The sequence below is a fragment of the Ochotona princeps genome, chromosome 9 (genome assembly GCF_030435755.1).
Source record: "Ochotona princeps isolate mOchPri1 chromosome 9, mOchPri1.hap1, whole genome shotgun sequence".
Lineage (NCBI taxonomy): Eukaryota > Metazoa > Chordata > Mammalia > Lagomorpha > Ochotonidae > Ochotona > Ochotona princeps.
In genome coordinates this window covers 78,283,302-78,302,033 of record NC_080840.1, presented here as the reverse complement: position 1 = coordinate 78,302,033, position 18,732 = coordinate 78,283,302, and the positions used below count along the sequence as shown (strand labels likewise).

The following is an 18,732-nucleotide window of genomic DNA, read 5'->3' as shown; positions in this document are numbered from 1 at the left end:
ACTTTAGTGGAGATCTGTTGGCTGCAAATGTGTGGTTTGCTCTCTCAGCTCTCTGTTCTGCCCCTGTGGCTGAGGTGAAGATTTCATCCTAGGGTCCCCATGACTGTGTGTGTGCCTGGCTACTGTGGTTACATCAGCTCTGTGGTGTGCTTTGACAGTCAGCTGCTGTGGCACCCCTTGTCTTGTTCTTTCTCCTGTTTGGGGTCTTTTGTAAGATTGTTTTTTATGCTTCTGTGAAAGGTGTCATTGGGATTTCACTGAGTCTGCAGATTGCTTTGGGTAATATGGACATTTCAACAAAGCTAATTCATCCAATCTGCTGTAGCCATGGCCTCTCGTCCCTCGAGCTAGGCTCAGACCCTCCCTTTATCAGTCCAAGAACCCTGGCTCTAGAGAGTAAGCCCTCAGACACACAACTGCTCTGTCAGAAGAGGCCCAAGGGTGTGTCTTCACGCACCAAGGGCAGTGCCCTGCCATGGCTGGCAAAGCCAAATAGCGTCACAAGGTGCACTGAGCAGTCACCAGTCACCCCATACAGAACAAAAGGCAGGCAAGTTTGCCAAGGTCACCACTCTGAGCAATAAAGCATACTCCAGGGCTGGGACATGGCCCACACACTGAGCTGGATGTGCACAAGGCAGATGGATTGACTGAGGTGACTCCGACACCCAGGGGTGGGCAAGGGAACCAGCACTGAGCAGGAGCATGCCAGCAGGTATGCCATTTAGCCTGAGAACCCTGAGTCGCGGGCTAGAGAGGCACAAAAGCTGGAAGACCAGGCAGGAGATGGGGACTGGCACTCCAGTGTGACCAGGAAGCAGGCTCAGTAGGGATGACTGTGGGCCTGAAATGTCCACAGTTCCCAAGGGACCCTCCACTCAGCCCGGGCCTCTTGAAACATACTTGCTTTGGATGCTCTACTACCACAGTCTGTGCCATGCAGGGAGGTCTAATCTGCTTCCATCCTGGTGGCAGACAGGAACCTCCCTCGGGATGCTGAGATGCCCACAGATGTCCTGTGAGAGCCCAGGTGTGCAAGGGACGCACCACAGCCTGCAAAGGAGCTTGTAGTTCCAAGAAGACAGGAAGAGCAAAGGGAAAGGGTGGCTTGTGGCAAGCTTGCTGGGCAAGTTCAGAGTGGACACTGGGCACACACATGAACCTGGGCTGAGCTGGCAGCCTGTGAGGGATGGGGCTCTTAGGGCCCGAGAAGCATCCTGTGTCCCACCCACCTCCTTCACCCTGGCTTGAGAGCCAGCTTGTTCCACCATGTTGGGAGATGTCTCTATGGATGACCAAGGCTTGGCCCTGCCACAGTCCTGACCCACCTCTGGCCCTCTCTGTCCACAGCAGCCGGAGGCGCCGGCGGCAGCGAGACCACATGCCACAATGCCAGGACTGGAAAGAGGTGACCATACAGGACGCCAGGAACCCCATCGAAAGCCTGGACACCTGGTCAGAATTTGTGGAAGGGAAGAACAAGGTATGGTTTCCCATACCACAAGAGGCTGGGGAAGGGAAAGAGGGCAGCGGAGAGGCAGCTTCCCTGCTTCACTGGTTTCTACGTGGACTGCAAGAAGCAGGAAGTTGACAGACACCCTCTCTTCTTACCTGGGCCTGGCCTTTGCTGCTGCCCATTCAAAAAAGCTGAACTCCAGTGATGCCTAGCAAGGCCATGACCTCCAGGGCTAGCAAGCGACATGGTTGGGGACTGGTCAGGTCTCCACAAAAGGGACACTGAGCCACTGGACCAGCCTGAGGGGCAATGCTGACAAGACGCCGGGAGGGGGAAGGGGATTGAACAAAGGCACCCACTTCCTACAGTCACTTCCTGTTTTCCTACACACCTCCAGAGCCTCTTCCTGTTCCAATCCTGGCCAGGAAGTGCCCAGCTTGGGGCGGGGGTGGGGGGGCCTCAGGATGGTAAGCAGAGCCTTCTATCCTCCCCTGCTTTTCATCCTTCTCACTCCCTGAAGTCAGAGTCCTTCTGAAATGCCTAGGTAATAACCCCCTCACCTAGCAACTCCCCAGGACATACATACGGGCATAGGGCATAGCAAGCACATGGATTACATGCGTACACCAGCTGTTACCCCTGGGCCACAGCCTGACCCCATTATAGGAGTGGCTGGACCCTAGGTGTGCCCTGAAGTTTAACTCTCAAGCAGCAGCCTGATCCCTCCTCAGCACTACAGGCCTCTCTGGTCCTCATCAGGCTGCCCTCCAACCTCACCCACAGCCTAAGCTGTCCATCTGTTGCCCCTTTACTGTCCCAGGCAGCCAGCTCTCTGCTGCTTAAAGGCCTTGCCTTCCCAGTCCCGGCTCAGTGCTTCAGTCATGTCTGGCCCACTGCCTCCACTTTCCCGTAACCTGTGTGGGCACGCAGCCCTGTCATTAGGGCGACCCCCAAGAAATGGACCCACATGCCTGTGTTCTGCCCAGACGGTGAGCAAGCTGGTGATCCAAAATGCCAACGTGTCTGCCATGTACAAATGTGTGGTCTCCAACAAAGTGGGCCGGGACGAGCGGCTCATCTACTTCTATGTAACCAGTAAGTGACCCCAAGAGCCCTTGGGCAGGCCTGGGGACAAGTTCAGAAACCAAGTGCATACCCATTAGTTTCTGGTGACTGCGGGACAAACCAAGAGAGATAGCCAAGACCTGCTGGCCCACTGGTCTTTGTGGGAATTGGGGTCGCAGTGTCCAGATGGGATGGAATGACACCCTCTGCCAGCCCTGCAGGGCATGATCCAGGGATGCCCTCTGGCTCACTGAAGCCCCGCCTGGCCCTGCCTCCCTCTTACCCTCCACCCCGCAGCCCAAGCCCCAGAGTCCTGCAGCCCACAAGCATGCTTCTGCTCCATGGAGGAGGTCGAGTTGACCCAGGAGGATATATGAGAGCTCCTCCAGAGAGACAGAGTAAAAGGAAAGGGTAGCATAGGAACCTTGGCAGGAAGCAGCCAGGGCTACCAAGGGGCATGAGAAATGGCAGGGCAAAGCTGATGGGGCAAATGTATCCAGGAGAGGCTGGTACTGGGGCGTGGGAGGTAGTAGGGAGACAGTCAGACACTTAGGTCCCCTCTGACTCTGGTGGGAAGCCACTCACAAACATCAGGCACCTGAGAGATGCTGGTGGCAGCGGAAGCCATGGGGCTGATTTCAGCGTGGGGAGGGCCATCCCCCACACAGTGCACACATTTAACTGAACACAAAGACTAGTATGGGAAGTCTGCAAGCTCCCCCAGAGGAGTCCCAAGTGTACCCAGGCATTCCTCCACCCTCCACAGCCATCCCTGACGGCTTCAGCATAAAGTCAGAGCCCTCCGAGGAGCCCCTGGAGGGCCAGTCTGTGCGCCTGAGCTGCCAAGCGGACAACTTCACTTACGAGCACCTGCGCTGGTACCGCCTCAACCTGTCCATGTTGCATGACGCGCAGGGCAACCCCCTGCTGCTCGACTGCAAGAATGTGCACCTCTTTGCAACACCACTGGCTGCCAGCCTAGAGGAGGCGGCACCGGGAGCACGCCACACCACACTCACCCTGAGCATCCCCCACGTGGCCCCGGAGCACGAGGGCGACTACGTGTGCGAGGTGCAGGACCGGCGCAGCCGCGACAAGCACTGCCACAAGAAGTATCTGTCGGTGCAGGGTGAGGCGCCGGCGCCCTGCAGGACTTCTGCCCCGTCCCTCTCTCCCTCTCTCCCTCCCTCCGCCCCCAAACCCAGGCGATCTCCTCAGGGTGACTCCGCTTAGCTCCCTCTCGTCCCCCCTTCATCCTCCCACCCTAGCCCTGGAAGCCCCGCGGCTCACGCAGAACCTGACTGACATTCTGGTGAACGTGAGCGACTCGCTGGAAATGCGGTGCGCAGTGGCCGGTGCGCACGTGCCCAGCATTGTGTGGTACAAAGACGAACGGCGGCTGGAGGAAGAATCCGGTGGGCAGGGCGGGTCCCGGGCCGAGGGCGGGGTCGGGCCGATGAGGCCCACACCACCCAGACACACCTGGGCCTGTGCTCACTCCTGCCTCAGGAATCGACCTGGCTGACTCCAACCAGAGGCTGAGCATCCAGCGCGTCCGAGAGGAGGATGCCGGCCGCTACCTGTGCAGCGTGTGCAATGCGAAGGGCTGCGTCAATTCTTCTGCTAGCGTGGCCGTGGGAGGTGCGGCACATGCCTCTCGACCTGTCCTACCAGGATCCCCTTGCACGCTGCACACCCTGCAGCACCGTCTGGTTTTCTGCCCACGCAGGCTCAGAGGAGAGAGGCAGCATGGAGATCGTGATCCTCGTGGGCACTGGCGTCATTGCTGTCTTCTTTTGGGTCCTCCTCCTCCTCATCTTCTGTAACATGCGGAGGGTGAGTGCCCCGCCCCAGCTCCAAAACTGGGTCTGCATTACACTTGTGTCCCCAAGCCTCCAGTCCTCGCCTGCCAGGCTCTAACAAGGGTGGCATCAACCCATCCCTTTGGGTGGATGATAGATCCCCAAAGAGATGCCACCTGCTTTGTCAAGTGGAGTGGCCAAATCAAAAAACTGCCCCCACCCCCAGCCAGCCCACGCCGACATCAAGACGGGCTACTTGTCCATCATCATGGACCCTGGGGAGGTGCCCCTGGAGGAGCAGTGTGAATACCTGTCCTACGACGCCAGCCAGTGGGAGTTCCCTCGTGAGCGGCTACACCTGGGTGAGGCCAGCACCCAGCCTGCCCCCCCAACACAGGGCAGACTGGAGCCAGAAACCTACCCCACCCCACCCGCTTCTCAGAACTTGTGCCAGGATGGCCCCCACCTGGCTGACATGTCCCTCTGGGTGTGCATCCCAGAGCCACAGCCAAGACTCCCAGTTCCCAGGCCCCCAGGGGTCACTTCCTGCTGCCTGGAGCTGGGTGGGCCTGTCACACCTGCCTGGAGAGGATGCTGGGGACTTCCTGTCTGCCTGTCCTCTCCCTCCTGTCCCGCTGCAGCTGCCCATGCGCTTCCTGTTTGGCAGAGAGGACCCGGCCCCAGGCCCTTGGGACAGGCTGCCCCTGCTGCCCACCCTCACTTCCTTACAGTTTACCTGGCTGCACCCCTGCCCCCACAGGGAGAGTCCTGGGCCATGGAGCCTTCGGGAAAGTGGTGGAAGCTTCTGCTTTTGGCATCAACAAGGGCAGCAGCTGTGACACGGTGGCCGTGAAGATGCTAAAAGGTGTGGCCACAACAGGGCAGCTTTGGGAGGGCCAGGAAGGGAAGTTGAGGTCCCGAGCAAGAACCTCACCCCCGACGCTACAGGGAGACCTGGGAGAGACAGGGTCATGTCCCACCTATTCCCCTCTTCTCTGCCTCAGTGTGGTCAACGGAATGTCTCCTGCCACCCCTCTGCAAATGACAGTGTGTGGGAGGTGGGAGGTGGGGTAGGACAGCAGGGCTTGGGGCACAGGCTGAGGCCTTGTTCCTTCCAGAGGGCGCCACAGCCAGTGAGCACCGAGCCCTGATGTCTGAACTCAAAATCTTAATACACATCGGCAACCACCTCAACGTGGTCAATCTCCTAGGGGCATGCACCAAACCCAACGGTAGGAGCTCAGCCTGGCGGTGTTCTGGGCGGGATGGCACGGGGCAGCCAGTGGGAGACACAGAGGGAGGGATGGTGGACACTGGCAGTTCTGTGCACCTAGCACCCCAGTGCCCTCAGTCACCAGGGGTTGGCCTCACTGCAGGCCCCCTCATGGTGATCGTGGAGTTTTGCAAGTATGGCAACCTCTCCAACTTCCTGCGAACAAAGCGCGATGCCTTCAATCCCTTGGCGGTAAGTCGGTCCCCACTGTGAGCAGGCGGGCAGGCAGAGTGTGGTGACAGGACAGCCTGGGATCTGCTCTGCATTCCTTCAGGAAAAGTCTCCAGAGCAGCGAAGGTGTTTCCGCGCCATGGTGGAGAGGGCCAAGGCTGATCGACGGGGTCCAAGGAACAGCGACAGGGCCCTCCTGAGTCGTCTCCTGATGGGAAAGGGTGGGACAGCGCGGGCACCCCCAGTCCAAGAAGGTAAGGGCCTGAAGACTGTCCTCAGGGTCAGAGCTTGCAGGTTTTGATGTCTGACTTGGGATGAGTTTGCTGACAGAGTCAGGGAGCAGTCCAGGGCCAAGACAGGTGCCAAGACCAGGTAGTGGAGGAGGCTGACAATGCCCAGAGCTTCTTGGCAGCTAGAGGGGCTGCAGTTGTGGGGGTGCAGGAGTCCCCCTTGGGGCTGGCTGAGCAGGGAAGCCATGGCAGAGGCTTCTCCTGAGCCCACCTCCACTTCTGTATGTAGCTGAGGACCTGTGGCTGAGCCCACTGACCATGGAAGACCTTGTGTGCTACAGCTTCCAGGTGGCTCGAGGGATGGAGTTCCTGGCCTCCCGAAAGGTGAGAGGAAAGGGGCCCAAACCCACCCCCTGTCAGGCCAGGTGTGCCCTGTTCACGTTTAACCCAACAGGGATCCCAGGACCCATCAGCCACTCCCCTTTTCTTGTAACTTCAAGTATGGAGGTGACTTGCTGAGGTGTCCTGGCCAGTCAGTACAAAGCTGGTGTGGTCCCACAAGTCTACATGCCCCCTCCTCAACATGTCCTGAGGATACATAGACATCCTGGCCTAGAATGGGGCTCAGGCAGGGTACAGACAGGACCCCAGCCTGCCTCCAGGGGCAACCTGGAGCTCCAGGCATGAGCACTCCACCTCAGGGGGCTCTGTTGATGGCTCCTTCTGCTGCTCTGCACCCTTAGTGCATCCACAGAGACCTGGCTGCTCGAAACATCCTGCTTACGGAAAGTGACGTAGTGAAGATCTGTGACTTTGGCCTCGCCCGGGACATCTACAAAGATCCTGACTATGTTCGCAAGGGCAGCGTGAGTGCAGACCATGGGGAGGAGGAACAATCAAGGCCGGGTAAATGGATGGTGGGACCATGGTTCTCCCATCCAGGAGTGGACAGGAAATGCCAGCACAGGGTGACATGTGCTCCTTGGCCTGTTATGCCACCTGCCCAACTGCTGCCTCCTGGGTCCCACTGAGGGCTGAGATCTGAGGTCAGGGCACTGGCTGCAGAGGCATCCTGCAGCAGAGAAAGAAAGAGGAACACAGTGCTGCAACTGGAGCTCAGTGTGTTTGCTCCTGCCCCATGGGGTGGGGAGCAGAGGCTTCCACCCCCACCCTCCCCTAGGATGGGCAGGCCTGGTGCAGGGAAAGAAGTCTGGCTGTGTTCAGGCCACAGATCCTCTGTCTGGTCATGCCACTAATGGGTGGACGGAGCATAAGAAGCAGGCAAGGGTCAGGGTGTGGAGTGATGGCTAACCAGCCTGCATGATCCTTCATTATAACTGCTAGGTGTGTAGGTCGTGTGGAGGTGGGGTCAGGCCTTTGCAGAAGGCCCCTTAAGCTGTGAAGAGAAGGCAGTGAGGGGCTGGGGTGCAGACAGATGCCAGTCTGAAGCAGTCGCAACCCTCAGGGCCCCCAGAAGAGGCCGTGACAGGCAGAGCAGGAGACGCATCAGGGGCCACAGGAGGAGGGGTCAGGAAGGGTACCTGGCAGGACTGGTGCAAGGGTGATTCCGAGCTGTGGAAAGCAATGGCATTTTCTCAGGAGGCAGGGCTGAGAGTCTGGAACTGGAAGAAGTGATGTCAGAACCGTTTCATGAGAATATGAGAGAGGAGAGTTCTGTCTTGGGCTGATAGTGGGTGGAAGCTTGGATGGAAGCTTGGGCAGAAGGAGGCGGGGTTGCCGGATGGTTTGACCTTAGCCCCTCCACCCCCTGCCTCCCCTCTCCCCACATGGCACACCTACATCCTCCAGGCCCGCCTGCCCCTGAAGTGGATGGCCCCTGAGAGCATCTTTGACAAGGTGTACACCACACAGAGCGACGTCTGGTCCTTTGGAGTGCTGCTCTGGGAGATCTTCTCCCTGGGTGAGTGCAAGGCAAAGTGTCCAGGCCAAAGATGGGGGATGGAGGCTGACCCCTGGAGCAATCAGCCCAGAGTGTTTGAGGCAGGTGGCTCCCAGGTCACTAAAAGTGCCCCCCCATTTCTCCTGAAGACTTGGAGACCACCTTGGCACCACCCTGGGTACAGCCCACTGCAGCCTGTGCAAGGGCTGAGCTCAGGTCCACATGACAGCCCAGGTACCTGCAAGTCCTGGAGGGAGCTAGCTCCAATCTTGTTCTACAAATTCTCTTGCTTATACAAGTCCCATAAAAGACTTGGGCCCCAGGTCATCACAATGGGGCCCAACGCAGCACAGACGGTGCTCACTGTGGTGCATGAAAGGGAAGGAGCGGTCAGGGTTTGGGAGGGTAGAGCTGCCTGTGAGCCAAAAGGGCTTCTGGAGGAAGCTCAGGGTAGGTACTTGGGCCTCAGCCTTGCTAACGTGTCTGGAACACGTGGGTGCTCTTGTCTCCCCAGAAAGTAGGTAGTGTGAAGAGCTTGTAGCTGAGGGAGGGCTGCTGCATGTGGGTGGGAGGTGGGGGACAGGACTAAGAAACGAGAGGGGACAGGACTGGGGTACACAGCTGGTAGCCAGCTCCCCACCCTTCCCTTTCTTGCCACCAGGGGCCTCCCCATACCCTGGGGTGCAGATCAACGAGGAGTTCTGCCAAAGACTGAAAGATGGCACCCGGATGCGGGCCCCAGAGCTGGCCACCCCTGCCATGTGAGTCTTCCCACTGGGCACAGGGAAAGAAGTGTGCATAGCAGTGGTGAGGTTGTGTGCAATCATGGGGCAGGGCTGAGGCAGGAGAGGTCAATGCTGCCCCGGGTCCGACTGTGGACAGGCATGGGTTGGGGCCCAAGCAGGGTGGGACTGGGGGCACATGGAGGTGAGGCTGGTGCAATGTGCAGGCACAGGGCCTCTCACCCCATGAAACTTAACTCACCTGCCCATTTCTCCATGTCTGTTAGGAGCTAGGGCAGCTAGGAACAGGGGGTGCTCCAGGCTGAAACCTAGAGGAAGGCAGAGCTGGTGTGAGGGATACACAGGCTGGGGTGGGCTGAGAGCAACCCTCATTCAGCAGCCAACTGTACCCCACAGTCGTCACATCATGCTGAGCTGCTGGTCCGGAAACCCTAAAGCAAGGCCTGCCTTCTCAGAGCTAGTGGAGATCTTGGGCGACCTGCTGCAAGCAGGGGGCCAGCAGGTGAGTCCTCTGTCCCTATCCTGAGTTCCTGCCCTGGCCACCCCTTCCCAACTCTACCCACTGCTCAGCTGCCAGGCACAGGATGTGACATGTCCAGGCCTCTAGCCCCTGGCCCTACCCTCTCAGTGCCCACTGTGCAGGCTCCCATTTTTCTACCGCAGACACTTCAGCAGACCTTCCAGGCAACCCTTGTCTCCCTGGCCCATCAGTTCCTTCACCTTGTACCCATTCTGTGCCTTGAACCTGCCCAGGACATAGCCCACTGGGGCTCCATGGAGGTGGGGAGCAGAGCAAGCTCAGAACCCTGCTCAGGGCTCAGGGCAATTTGGTTCTATTTCTACCTCAAAAAGAAAATTTAACGAGATTGGTCCAGGGGCATCCGCTGAGCTAGACACGAAAGTGTGCTGAGAACCTGGTCTCCCTCACAGGGGCTCGCTCACTCCCACAGCCCATCCTGCCCCCAGCTCAATCTCAGGGGCCGGAGCAGTCCCATGGGCAGGGCTGGATGAAGAGGGGGTAGTACAGGGTCCCTGAAACTGACCGCCTCTCCCATTCCCGCCAGGAGGGAGAAGATGGTTACCCGGCCCCTCGTGGCTCTCAGAGCTCAGAGGAAAGCAGCTTCTTGCAGGCATCCACCACAGCACTACATGTGGTTGAAGCAGACGTGGAAGACAGCCCGCCCAGCCTGCATCGCCACAACCTAGCTGCCAGGTCAGCCGCCCTGCTTGGGCCCTGAGTGGGATTGGGTGCCTCCTATCCTCATGAGGCACCCAGGGCTCAGGGGGTCCGAGAAGCCCAGGGACCCACACGGTGTTTTCCTCTGTGCCTGCCGGTGCCCCAGTCCACTTGGTGCTGCTGGACCTGGTGCTTTAGCAAGAAAGGACTTTGATTCCTGTCCAGTCCCCGGGGAAATCACGGGCAAGGCTCAGAGAAGGGCCTCATGGTACAGGTCACCACAGTGGAGCAAGCTAAGACCACAGAGCAGGACGGGAAGTCAGGGCAACTTGTGGCTGGACTCTTTGTGATGACACACTTCCTTGGGAAGTAACTGTGATCCCGGGGCGGGGAGGGACGACTGCTGAGTGCCAGTGGGTCCCTCCTGCACAGGAGAAGAGACACAGCTGGTAAGGGTGTCCTCTGGGGAGGGATGCTACCGAGGGCCTTCCTCTGATGGACATCAGAGGACAAACATCAGAGGTGACCAGCACTCAGACAGACCCAGACCTGGGGTCCTTCCCTGGAGGGGAGAGGGAAAGAGCTTTCAGAGAGCACCTGGGTACATTTAGTCAGCACCTTCCATTTTCTCTTCGTAGATACTACAATTGTGTGTCCTTCCCGGGGTGTCTGGCCGGAGGGGTGCAGGCCCAGGGTCCCTCTGGGGTGAAGACGTTTGAAGAGTTCCCCATGATGCCAACAGCCTACAAAGCCTCAGGGGTAAGGAGGGGTTGTGGGGAGGAGAGGGGCTGTATGCTTCAGGGCGGGGGGGGCCCACCCCACCCCACCTCACCCCACCCCACCCCACCTCACCCCACCCCACCCCACCCCCACAGGCTTCTGAAGCCTGGCAGTGGGACAGAGATAATAGGACAGATTGTACCGGAGAAGTTCAGGCCCAGGTTGTGCCTGGGATGCCTTCAGTGTTCACAGCAGGTGTCTCAGTCCACTTGCATGGCTACAATGCAGCATTTGAACACCGCCATCCTAAAAGAGAAGAGGTCTGCTCAGCTCACAGCAGCGGAAGCTGGGAGTTGGGGGCCAGACTGATTTCTATGTAGCTCCCTGGGGGCTTGAGAGTCACCCTGGCTCCTCCAGGGACCTAATTCCCTACCCAAGGCATTGAAGCTCCCATCCTAGAGCAGCACTCCCCTGAGGGCCAGGCCTCTTACACAAGGCCTTTGGGAGGCGAGCCTCACCCACAACCCTGCAGGATGCAGCATCCCTGGGTCTCCACCATGCCAGAGAATCCCATCCGGGAGACGACTCCTCTCCAAGCAGTGGTGGCATCCACCTGAGTCATTGCCCACTTCCGCTGCAGTCAGGATCACTACGCTACATGGAGTGAGAGCTGGGGGACAGCATTAACAGAGGACTGAACGATGCAGGCACAGGAAATCAGGTGTTCTCAGTTGCAGGGTAGTCCACCAGAGCTCGGCTGACCCAGTGGGGTGGCAGGAAATGTGTCCATTCCATCAAAGGGAAAACTGAGCCCCCAAGACCCTAGTTCTACTTTCCTATGGCCAGGAGACCAGCCAGAATCTCCCTGTCACATCAACCTCCGTCAGAGGACCCAGAGAGGATGGGTGGGGTAGGGGGAGCAGCAGAGGGGTCCAGCAGAAGACCTAGGGGGACCTTGCTGTCTCAGGAGACTGCAGTCTCCCTCTGTGTGATTCACACCACACCTCACCTGATGCCCACTGTCCAGGGCATGTGCCCCCCAATCCTCGTGCCCAGACTCTGTCCCCAGCACAGGCTGGCCCAGGGATAAGGCTGTCCATGGTAGGGACCCTGTCCTACCTGCTCTGGTGATGGACCAAATATTCATTTGAGTTCTGCGTTCACAGGGACAGTGCTGAGCCTGAGGGCACAGGCTCCTGGTGGTCCCATCCTAGCTGAGGGCAGCCGCCTGCAACAGGGCCTTGTGCGTGGTGCCCAGCCTTGGTTCACTCTCTCTGCACAGGACAACCAGACAGACAGTGGGATGGTGCTGGCCTCGGAGGAGCTGGAGCAGATAGAGGACAGGCGGGTTCAGGTAAGGCCTTTGGAGATGTCTTACCTGCCCAGGTGGGCACTACCCTCCTAGGAGAGGATATAGCAGAGATGGCCAGCAAGGGAGGCTGGGGCTGGGGCGTGCCCTGACACTCTTGGTCAAAACTTTCCGTGGATCCCCGTTATCCCTGTGTATGTTGAAGGTGGGCTTCTCTGAGGCATGAGATCCTTGACTCCAGGCTCCCACTCCACAATTTCTTACCACCATTGTGACCCAGCACCTTTGCATTGGTGGGACACGTGCCGATCCACCACGCCCCATGCACATACACACCCCTCCCAGTCCCAAGTCTCCAGAACCACCCACTGTGACTGGGGACCACAGAGCCAAACAAGTCGTGATAACCTTGGCTGACCTTATGGGACATCCTTAGCAAGTTTTATTATTATTATTTGAATTGTATTGGTTAACTTGAGAGACAGACCAAGACAGAGAGAAGGAGACCAGCCATGCACTGGTTCAGCCAGCAAATGACAAAGCTGAAGCCAGGTGCCAGGTACTCCGTCTAGGTCTTCCACATATAGGTGCTGTGGTCAGTGCTGCCTTCTAGGATCTGTAAGCCAAAAGCTGGAGGCAGAAGCTGGGTCAGTTGTCTAACCCAGGCACTAGAATACTGAATGAGGGTGTTCCAAGTGGTGCTTTGACAGCAATTTCTAGTGTTGTTATGGTTTTTCTTCCTCCTCCTCCTCCTCCTCCTCTTCTTCCTCTTCTTCCTCTTCTTCTTTTTCAGTAGGGAAAAACAAAAACGGAGTGGGGCTGGATTGAAGTTGATCTCTGTTTCCCTTACAAGATTGCCAGGAATTAAAAAAAAAAAAAAGTCCTATCTTGAACCTTTAGACTCTTAAGGGCATAAATAAATGCATTAAATGTCTATTTAACATATGATTTACATGTAGCTGTTTACATGTATTCATTTGAGGACTTTTTAAACCATGCTACCATAACCATCCACCTGCTCCTCAGACACCAGGGTGTTTGTTAGTCCTATTTGGGGTTGTCCAACCCAGCTTCCGAGGGTAAATCCTGCCCCTTGTGCAGTGCCAGACCACTGAGTAGTCTACCCTCTGCCACGACCTTTCACATCAGTCTTCGCTAACCATGGTTCTGCGTTAGCAGTTTCAGTCACCTATGGTCAACCGCAGGCTGAAACTGTTAAGTGAAAACTCACAGAAATGAAGATCCAGTCCGCTCTCAGTGGCACATGATTTGAGTAGGATGATGACACCTCAGCACCCACTCTGCCCGCTGTGTGCAGCACACCCACACTGCATTTGTGACTAGAGCCAGCCTCTGCTGCCTAGAAGTGCTCTTGTTGAAGTTCCATTTATTTTACCCAGTAACTCATCACTCACCAGGCATAGTGATGCTGGAAAAACCTCTTAAGGAGAGTTGAAAGTCTCCAAGTTAGCACAGGAGGTATGTGTACAGAGGTATCTGTTATGTGCCGTAAGAGTGAGTCACGATTAATGAATGGTGCGAGCTGTGCTGTCATACTTTGAATTGCACAAGTGACAGATACTGTGTGGCGTGAGCTCCATTAAGATGAAAAGGCCTTCAAGTACAGGGTCCAGTGCTGTCTGTGTGCCCAGCCATCCACGGGGTCTCTAGGAGCCTATCCTTGTAGCCAGGGGACATGATCACATTGGTTTGACCTTACTTTTCTCATTACTAGCATTATGGCTTGATTGTTGCTTGCACCAGCATCCAAAGGCCATGCTGGTGGTATGGTTGGCCCAGGAATGACCCCTGACCTGCTCCTGTCTCTACCAGTTCTATCATATAACTTCCTTTTTCTCTTACACTTGGGGTTGGAAAGTCAGAAGTACTTACACCTGCAGAACTAGTTTTTGGAGGGAAGATTCTTTTACAAACAGCAAACTAGCTTTTCAAAAAAACAAAAAGGTAATTAAGTGAAAGAGCGAAGCAAGAGGGAGTTACCATTTAAATCATAATTTTAATTTAAATGCTAAAAACAGCATAACTGCTTAAAAACAAACCAGGCTACCAGGCCAGGCTTGTGAGGAAGTTCAGACAGGCTCTGTGCTGGGCACTGGGGCCAGCACATCTAAGCATGAACCATGCTGGGGATGTGCCAGGAAGGGAGCAGGACAAGGGCCTGGGAACAGTGGCCACACAGACCAGGGAGGCTGAGGCACAGCAGAGGACAGCAGTGCTGGGATGTACATTAGAGGCACCAGGACCTGTTGTGTGGGGAAGACACTGCTTCTAGAAGGCCAATAACAGGCAGAGAGTGCTATTTAGTGATGAAAAAAGAAAGTTCCAGAAGATAAACATCCTAAGGTAGGCAGACAGCATCAGGAATTCAGAAGGTCACACATATATCCACCCATACACATAGCACACATTCACACCACATACATGCATGCATGATACATGTTATACACTCACAGCACACATACCTGTACACAAAATACACACTACATACATGCGTGCATGATACACATTATACATTCACATCACATAAACCTGTATACACACAATATCTGCATGGTACATATTCATACCACATACATACATGAATGATACACGCTATACATTCACACCCACATATACCTGTGTACATGGTACATATGTCCTTGGAGAGATCTATGGGGGAAGAAGGCACGCGTTTAGCTAACTGATGCCTTGCTGCTAACCTTTGGTCAGAGTCACCCCAGGGGGAAGGTAGTCTCATCTGGCCGTTTCAGGGGCCAGGATGCTGGATCCCACTCACAGTCGTCTGAGTCCAAAAGTGAAAGAAAAGGTGGGAACTCTGGGGTATGGGTAAGCCCGGTGGCTGCATGAGAGAGCCAGAGAGAGGGTCCAGCACTGTCCAGGGCTCTGCAACCCTGGTAGCAATGTGATTCAGGACCCAAAGCCAGGTGGCTGCATGGGGACGTGAGTGCCACCAAAGATGCAAAATGTTGTGTCACTTCTCAGTGAAGAAAGCTACCTGTCTTCATTTGTGTCCGCTGCTGTAACAATATACCTGGGCCCGATTAACTTAGAATGAACCGGAATCTCTTTGACTCACAGTTCTGGAACTGGGAATCCCAAATGGTGCTGGGGTTTCTCACCCCATTCCAAGGCAGAAGGGAGCATAAGAGGAAGACAGACCTGAACTGCTGTTTCAACAGACTCACTCCTGTGATGGCCCTTGTGACCAAGCCACTTCTTAAAGGTCTCAACTACAATGCTGTGGCACTGTGAACTTCCAAGGGCACACTGAAACCATAGCACCACCCCAGCCCTCGCACCTTGCACAGAAGAACCTGCTATTTCCGATGTAGGAAATCCTGACATGAATAATCATGAACGGGCAAAAAAACAAGCACTGTCCATGCAAAGTCATATAAGAATAAAATAGGGTATTAGGATTTATTTTTTTTTGAGATTTATTTATTTTATTACAAAGTCAGATATAAAGAGAGGAGGAGAGACAGAGAGGAAGATCTTCCGTCCGATGATTCACTCCCCAAGTGAGCCGCAATGGCCGGTGCTGCGCCGATCCGATGCCGGGAACCAGGAACCTCTTCCGGGTCTTCCACACGGGTGCAGGGTCCCAATGCATTGGGCCGTCCTCGACTGCTTTCCCAGGCCACAAGCAGGGAGCTGGATAGGAAGTAGAGCTGCCGGGATTAGAACCGGCACCCATATGGGATCCCGGGGCTTTCAAGGCAAGGACTTTAGCCGCTAGGCCACGCCGCCGGGCCCAGCGTATTAGGATTTAAACACTACAATGGAAAATTATCCAGAGCAGGTACTGGCAAGACAGCACTGGCATGGAAATTAAACAGATCGTAAAATAAGAGCTGCTCTGCCACTGAGAAATGCAAGCACGTGCAAGACAGGCAGGCAAAGACGTTAAGTGACAACCGCCAAGAGGCAGATCCTCTCAAGGGCAGCGTATACCGGGAACGGTGCCACCAGCCCACCTCTCTTCACAGCTGACGTTGAGACAGCGTGTCTGGAAATACCAATGAATGTTAGTATTTAAGCCTTTGAGAGAAGCTGCCTTCATGGGACCTTTAGACCGGAAAGTCTGTCATTGATACTTGTCCTATTTCTCATTGTTAATCTTCTGCCTAATTTCTAAAAGTAAGTTTGCACAGGCATGTGTACATACAGCTGGAAGAGAGACAAGCTTGCTTCTTTCCGAGCTCAGGGACCTACCATAGCAGATGCCTGCTGTACACATGACCAGGAAACTCGAGAGAAAGTGACAGATTAGAGAAGACGAGGAGAGAATACCAGTATGTGTAGCATTGCAATCCCTGGAGGAGAAAATGCAAACAGTGATAGGACTAATATCTGAAACCTTCATTTCAAGATAGTGCTCCTCAGTCAAGAAAAGGAGACCTTACCCATCACCTTGCAAGAATACCCGGGGGGAAATGAATCAGGATAGAGCACTGTGAGGCACGGCACAGAGAAAGTCAACTTTAAGATGCACACTCCTAGCAGCTCAGATGCCAGTTTCGGTGCCCAAGACCCATATCAGAGCCCCTGGGTTCAATACCCAGCACCAGCCCCAGCTCCTGAACAGCAGCTCAGGGAGTTGGAGTTGGGACCCTGCCAGCTGCACAGGAGAGTTCATGAAAATCACAGCTCCCAGTTTTGGTCCCACCCAGGCCTGGCTGTTGCAGGAATGTAGGGATGGAAACAGTGAATGAGAGTGTGTTTGTGGCGCTGTGTGTGTGTGTGTGTGTGTGTGCTGCTTAAATAAATAGTAGTTTTTTTTTTTTTTTAAATAATTCAGGTTAAAAAACCAAGTCACAAAGAGTCAGATTGGCAACAGACTTTCTCAGCCCCATGCAAAACAAAACAGCAACTTACCAACTCTCTCAAAAACCAAAGAAGAGTTTGTTAGGGCAGAGGTGAGTGGCTCTGGAACTGGCAGGGCCCCACAGGCCCTGGGAAGAAACTCAGCCTTTCCTCCCAGAGCCATGGGAAGCCTTTAGAAAGTGAGGCCGGGTGAAGACTCTGGCAACACATCTGACCTAAGGAATCTGACTGCAGAATGAGCAGCAGAGAACACAGGAACTCGGCAGAGCCTAAGGGGATGGCAGCCCTCCACAGTAGGGGCGAGAGTGGGCAGCCAAGCCTGGCGCAATCTGGGTTCAGAGTAGACAGGACTTCTGGATGGACTGAATGTCAAGTTGTGGGTGGGGAGGAAGGAAGCAAGGGGCCACAGATAGCGGTCTGCCTTCAGCAACTGAGTGAACTGAGTGGAGCCATTTCCTGAGGGAGAAAGGCAGGTTTAGGGGTACGAAGTTGGGCCTTCTTCACAGCCCCATGTCCAGGCCTGGGACAGATCAGATCAGGCTGAGCTGTGTGTGGCTCTCCAATGCCCTGAGCTTGCTTCATGCTCCAGTTGCATCTGGTGGTTCCTATGAGACTGCAACCCAGCACCAGTTCTCTCGCTTCCTGACCTGCTAACACTACTTTCCTTATCTTGGCAGCTGTAAAGGACCTGGTCAGGCTGCAGACAGGACCAGGGTGCACCCTGGTCCCCAAGGGAGACAGCAGCGGTCTGACCGGGAGACAGTGCAAGGAGGCCAGGTTTCCTACAACAGCAAGTATGGGGAGCTGTCTTGGCCATGTGACGATGGTGACAGCTCCTGTGTCTGCCTGCCTACCCTTCCTCACTGAAGCCTGGGCCCTGCCAGCTGGAGGGGTGGGGGCTTGGCCAGGAACTCCCCTCCTTTGGTCCTGGCCCAGGAGGAGTTTCCTTTTCCCTCTGCAGCCTCGGGAGCTGGGAGAAGCAGAACTCCAGGCTCCAGGGCTCCCACACTGTCTTGCCACACCTGTCCCCAGCCACTGTCCATCCTATTCAGATGCCTGTGTGTCGGTGCACCCTCTGGACTGGGTGTGTCCATGAAGAACAGCCCTGCGGGGACTGGGGGACACTTGTCTTCTGTTGAGGAACGTGTGTGTCTCACAGTCCCACAGCCACTGAAGTGGAGCTGGCACACAAACCACCTGCCCCCGCTTCTCCTTCCCCGGTTTCTCCAAGGCTCCAGCCAGGGGACAGAGCTCCTGTCACAGCAGCAGCGGCGGCGGGAAGTGGACGCCTCTTCCTAAGGGGGCAGTCATCTTGCAGAGTGAACCCCACCCACACCGTGAAGCTCACGGGCCGCCCCATTCAACTTTGGAACTTGGGACACTGTGGCTGCTGCTGCTACAGTTGCCAGCTGACCCTGGAGACAGCCTCAGATGCACCTGCCTGCCCGGCAGGAAAAGAACCAATGGATGGATGACCTGGCGTAGCTGCACCCACCCCTCCCCCCCCCCCCACTGCTTCTATGGCAGGCCTTATGTGTCTTCCAGGTACCTCCCAAGACCTGATCCTTCACCCTGGTTCCCTCTCCTGGCTGCCCAATGCTCCCTCCCTCTGCCTCATCTCCCCCACACATCCGCCCAGTCACTCTCCCAAGAGAAATATCATCGTCCTAGTTAGCCCTGGAACCCAGGCCCAGCTGTTCCTCTGCCCACTCCGAGCTGCTTGCGGGACAGGCACCGGAGGTAGCTTCCATGGGGGCCCTGAGTATGCACCTGCCTGAAATCCTCTCGGTCCTGCCTCGCCTGTGCCCTCGCCGCACGCGCAAGCATTCAGGCTCCCCTGGTGGCAGTCTGCCCACTTACGTACCACCTGCCTGTGCCACCCCCACCCCACCCCCACACCATGTGCCTGTGCACACAAGGATGTCCTGGAAGAAAAAACCTATCACCCCTCCCCGTAGCCAAATGTTCTCTGAAAAGATTTAAAATATTTAACAAAAGATAATAATAAATCCAATGCCAGTCTCTGAGTTACTGTAAG

General features: G+C 55.8%; 1 protein-coding gene across 2 annotated transcripts in view; it reads left to right on the top strand.

Annotated features, from left to right (window-relative positions):
- The window catches only part of FLT4 (fms related receptor tyrosine kinase 4), a 33,151-nt gene extending 15,406 nt beyond the window's left edge, over positions 1-17,745 (top strand). The window contains exons 11-30 of one of the 2 annotated variants that reach the window (XM_058668868.1): positions 1,351-1,483; positions 2,443-2,551; positions 3,288-3,650; positions 3,790-3,936; positions 4,031-4,162; positions 4,251-4,357; positions 4,550-4,685; positions 5,084-5,188; positions 5,442-5,555; positions 5,700-5,788; positions 5,871-6,021; positions 6,287-6,381; positions 6,741-6,863; positions 7,807-7,918; positions 8,559-8,658; positions 9,037-9,142; positions 9,705-9,853; positions 10,456-10,576; positions 11,820-11,917; positions 17,372-17,745. In XM_058668868.1, the coding sequence (XP_058524851.1) occupies positions 1,351-1,483; positions 2,443-2,551; positions 3,288-3,650; positions 3,790-3,936; positions 4,031-4,162; positions 4,251-4,357; positions 4,550-4,685; positions 5,084-5,188; positions 5,442-5,555; positions 5,700-5,788; positions 5,871-6,021; positions 6,287-6,381; positions 6,741-6,863; positions 7,807-7,918; positions 8,559-8,658; positions 9,037-9,142; positions 9,705-9,853; positions 10,456-10,576; positions 11,820-11,917; positions 17,372-17,561 (2,680 nt within the window). In that variant the 3' untranslated portion in view covers positions 17,562-17,745. The remainder of the gene's footprint in view (positions 1-1,350; positions 1,484-2,442; positions 2,552-3,287; positions 3,651-3,789; positions 3,937-4,030; positions 4,163-4,250; positions 4,358-4,549; positions 4,686-5,083; positions 5,189-5,441; positions 5,556-5,699; positions 5,789-5,870; positions 6,022-6,286; positions 6,382-6,740; positions 6,864-7,806; positions 7,919-8,558; positions 8,659-9,036; positions 9,143-9,704; positions 9,854-10,455; positions 10,577-11,819; positions 11,918-17,371) is intronic. The other variant, XM_058668867.1, reaches the window with a different exon arrangement.
- Positions 17,746-18,732: the final 987 nt, after the last annotated feature.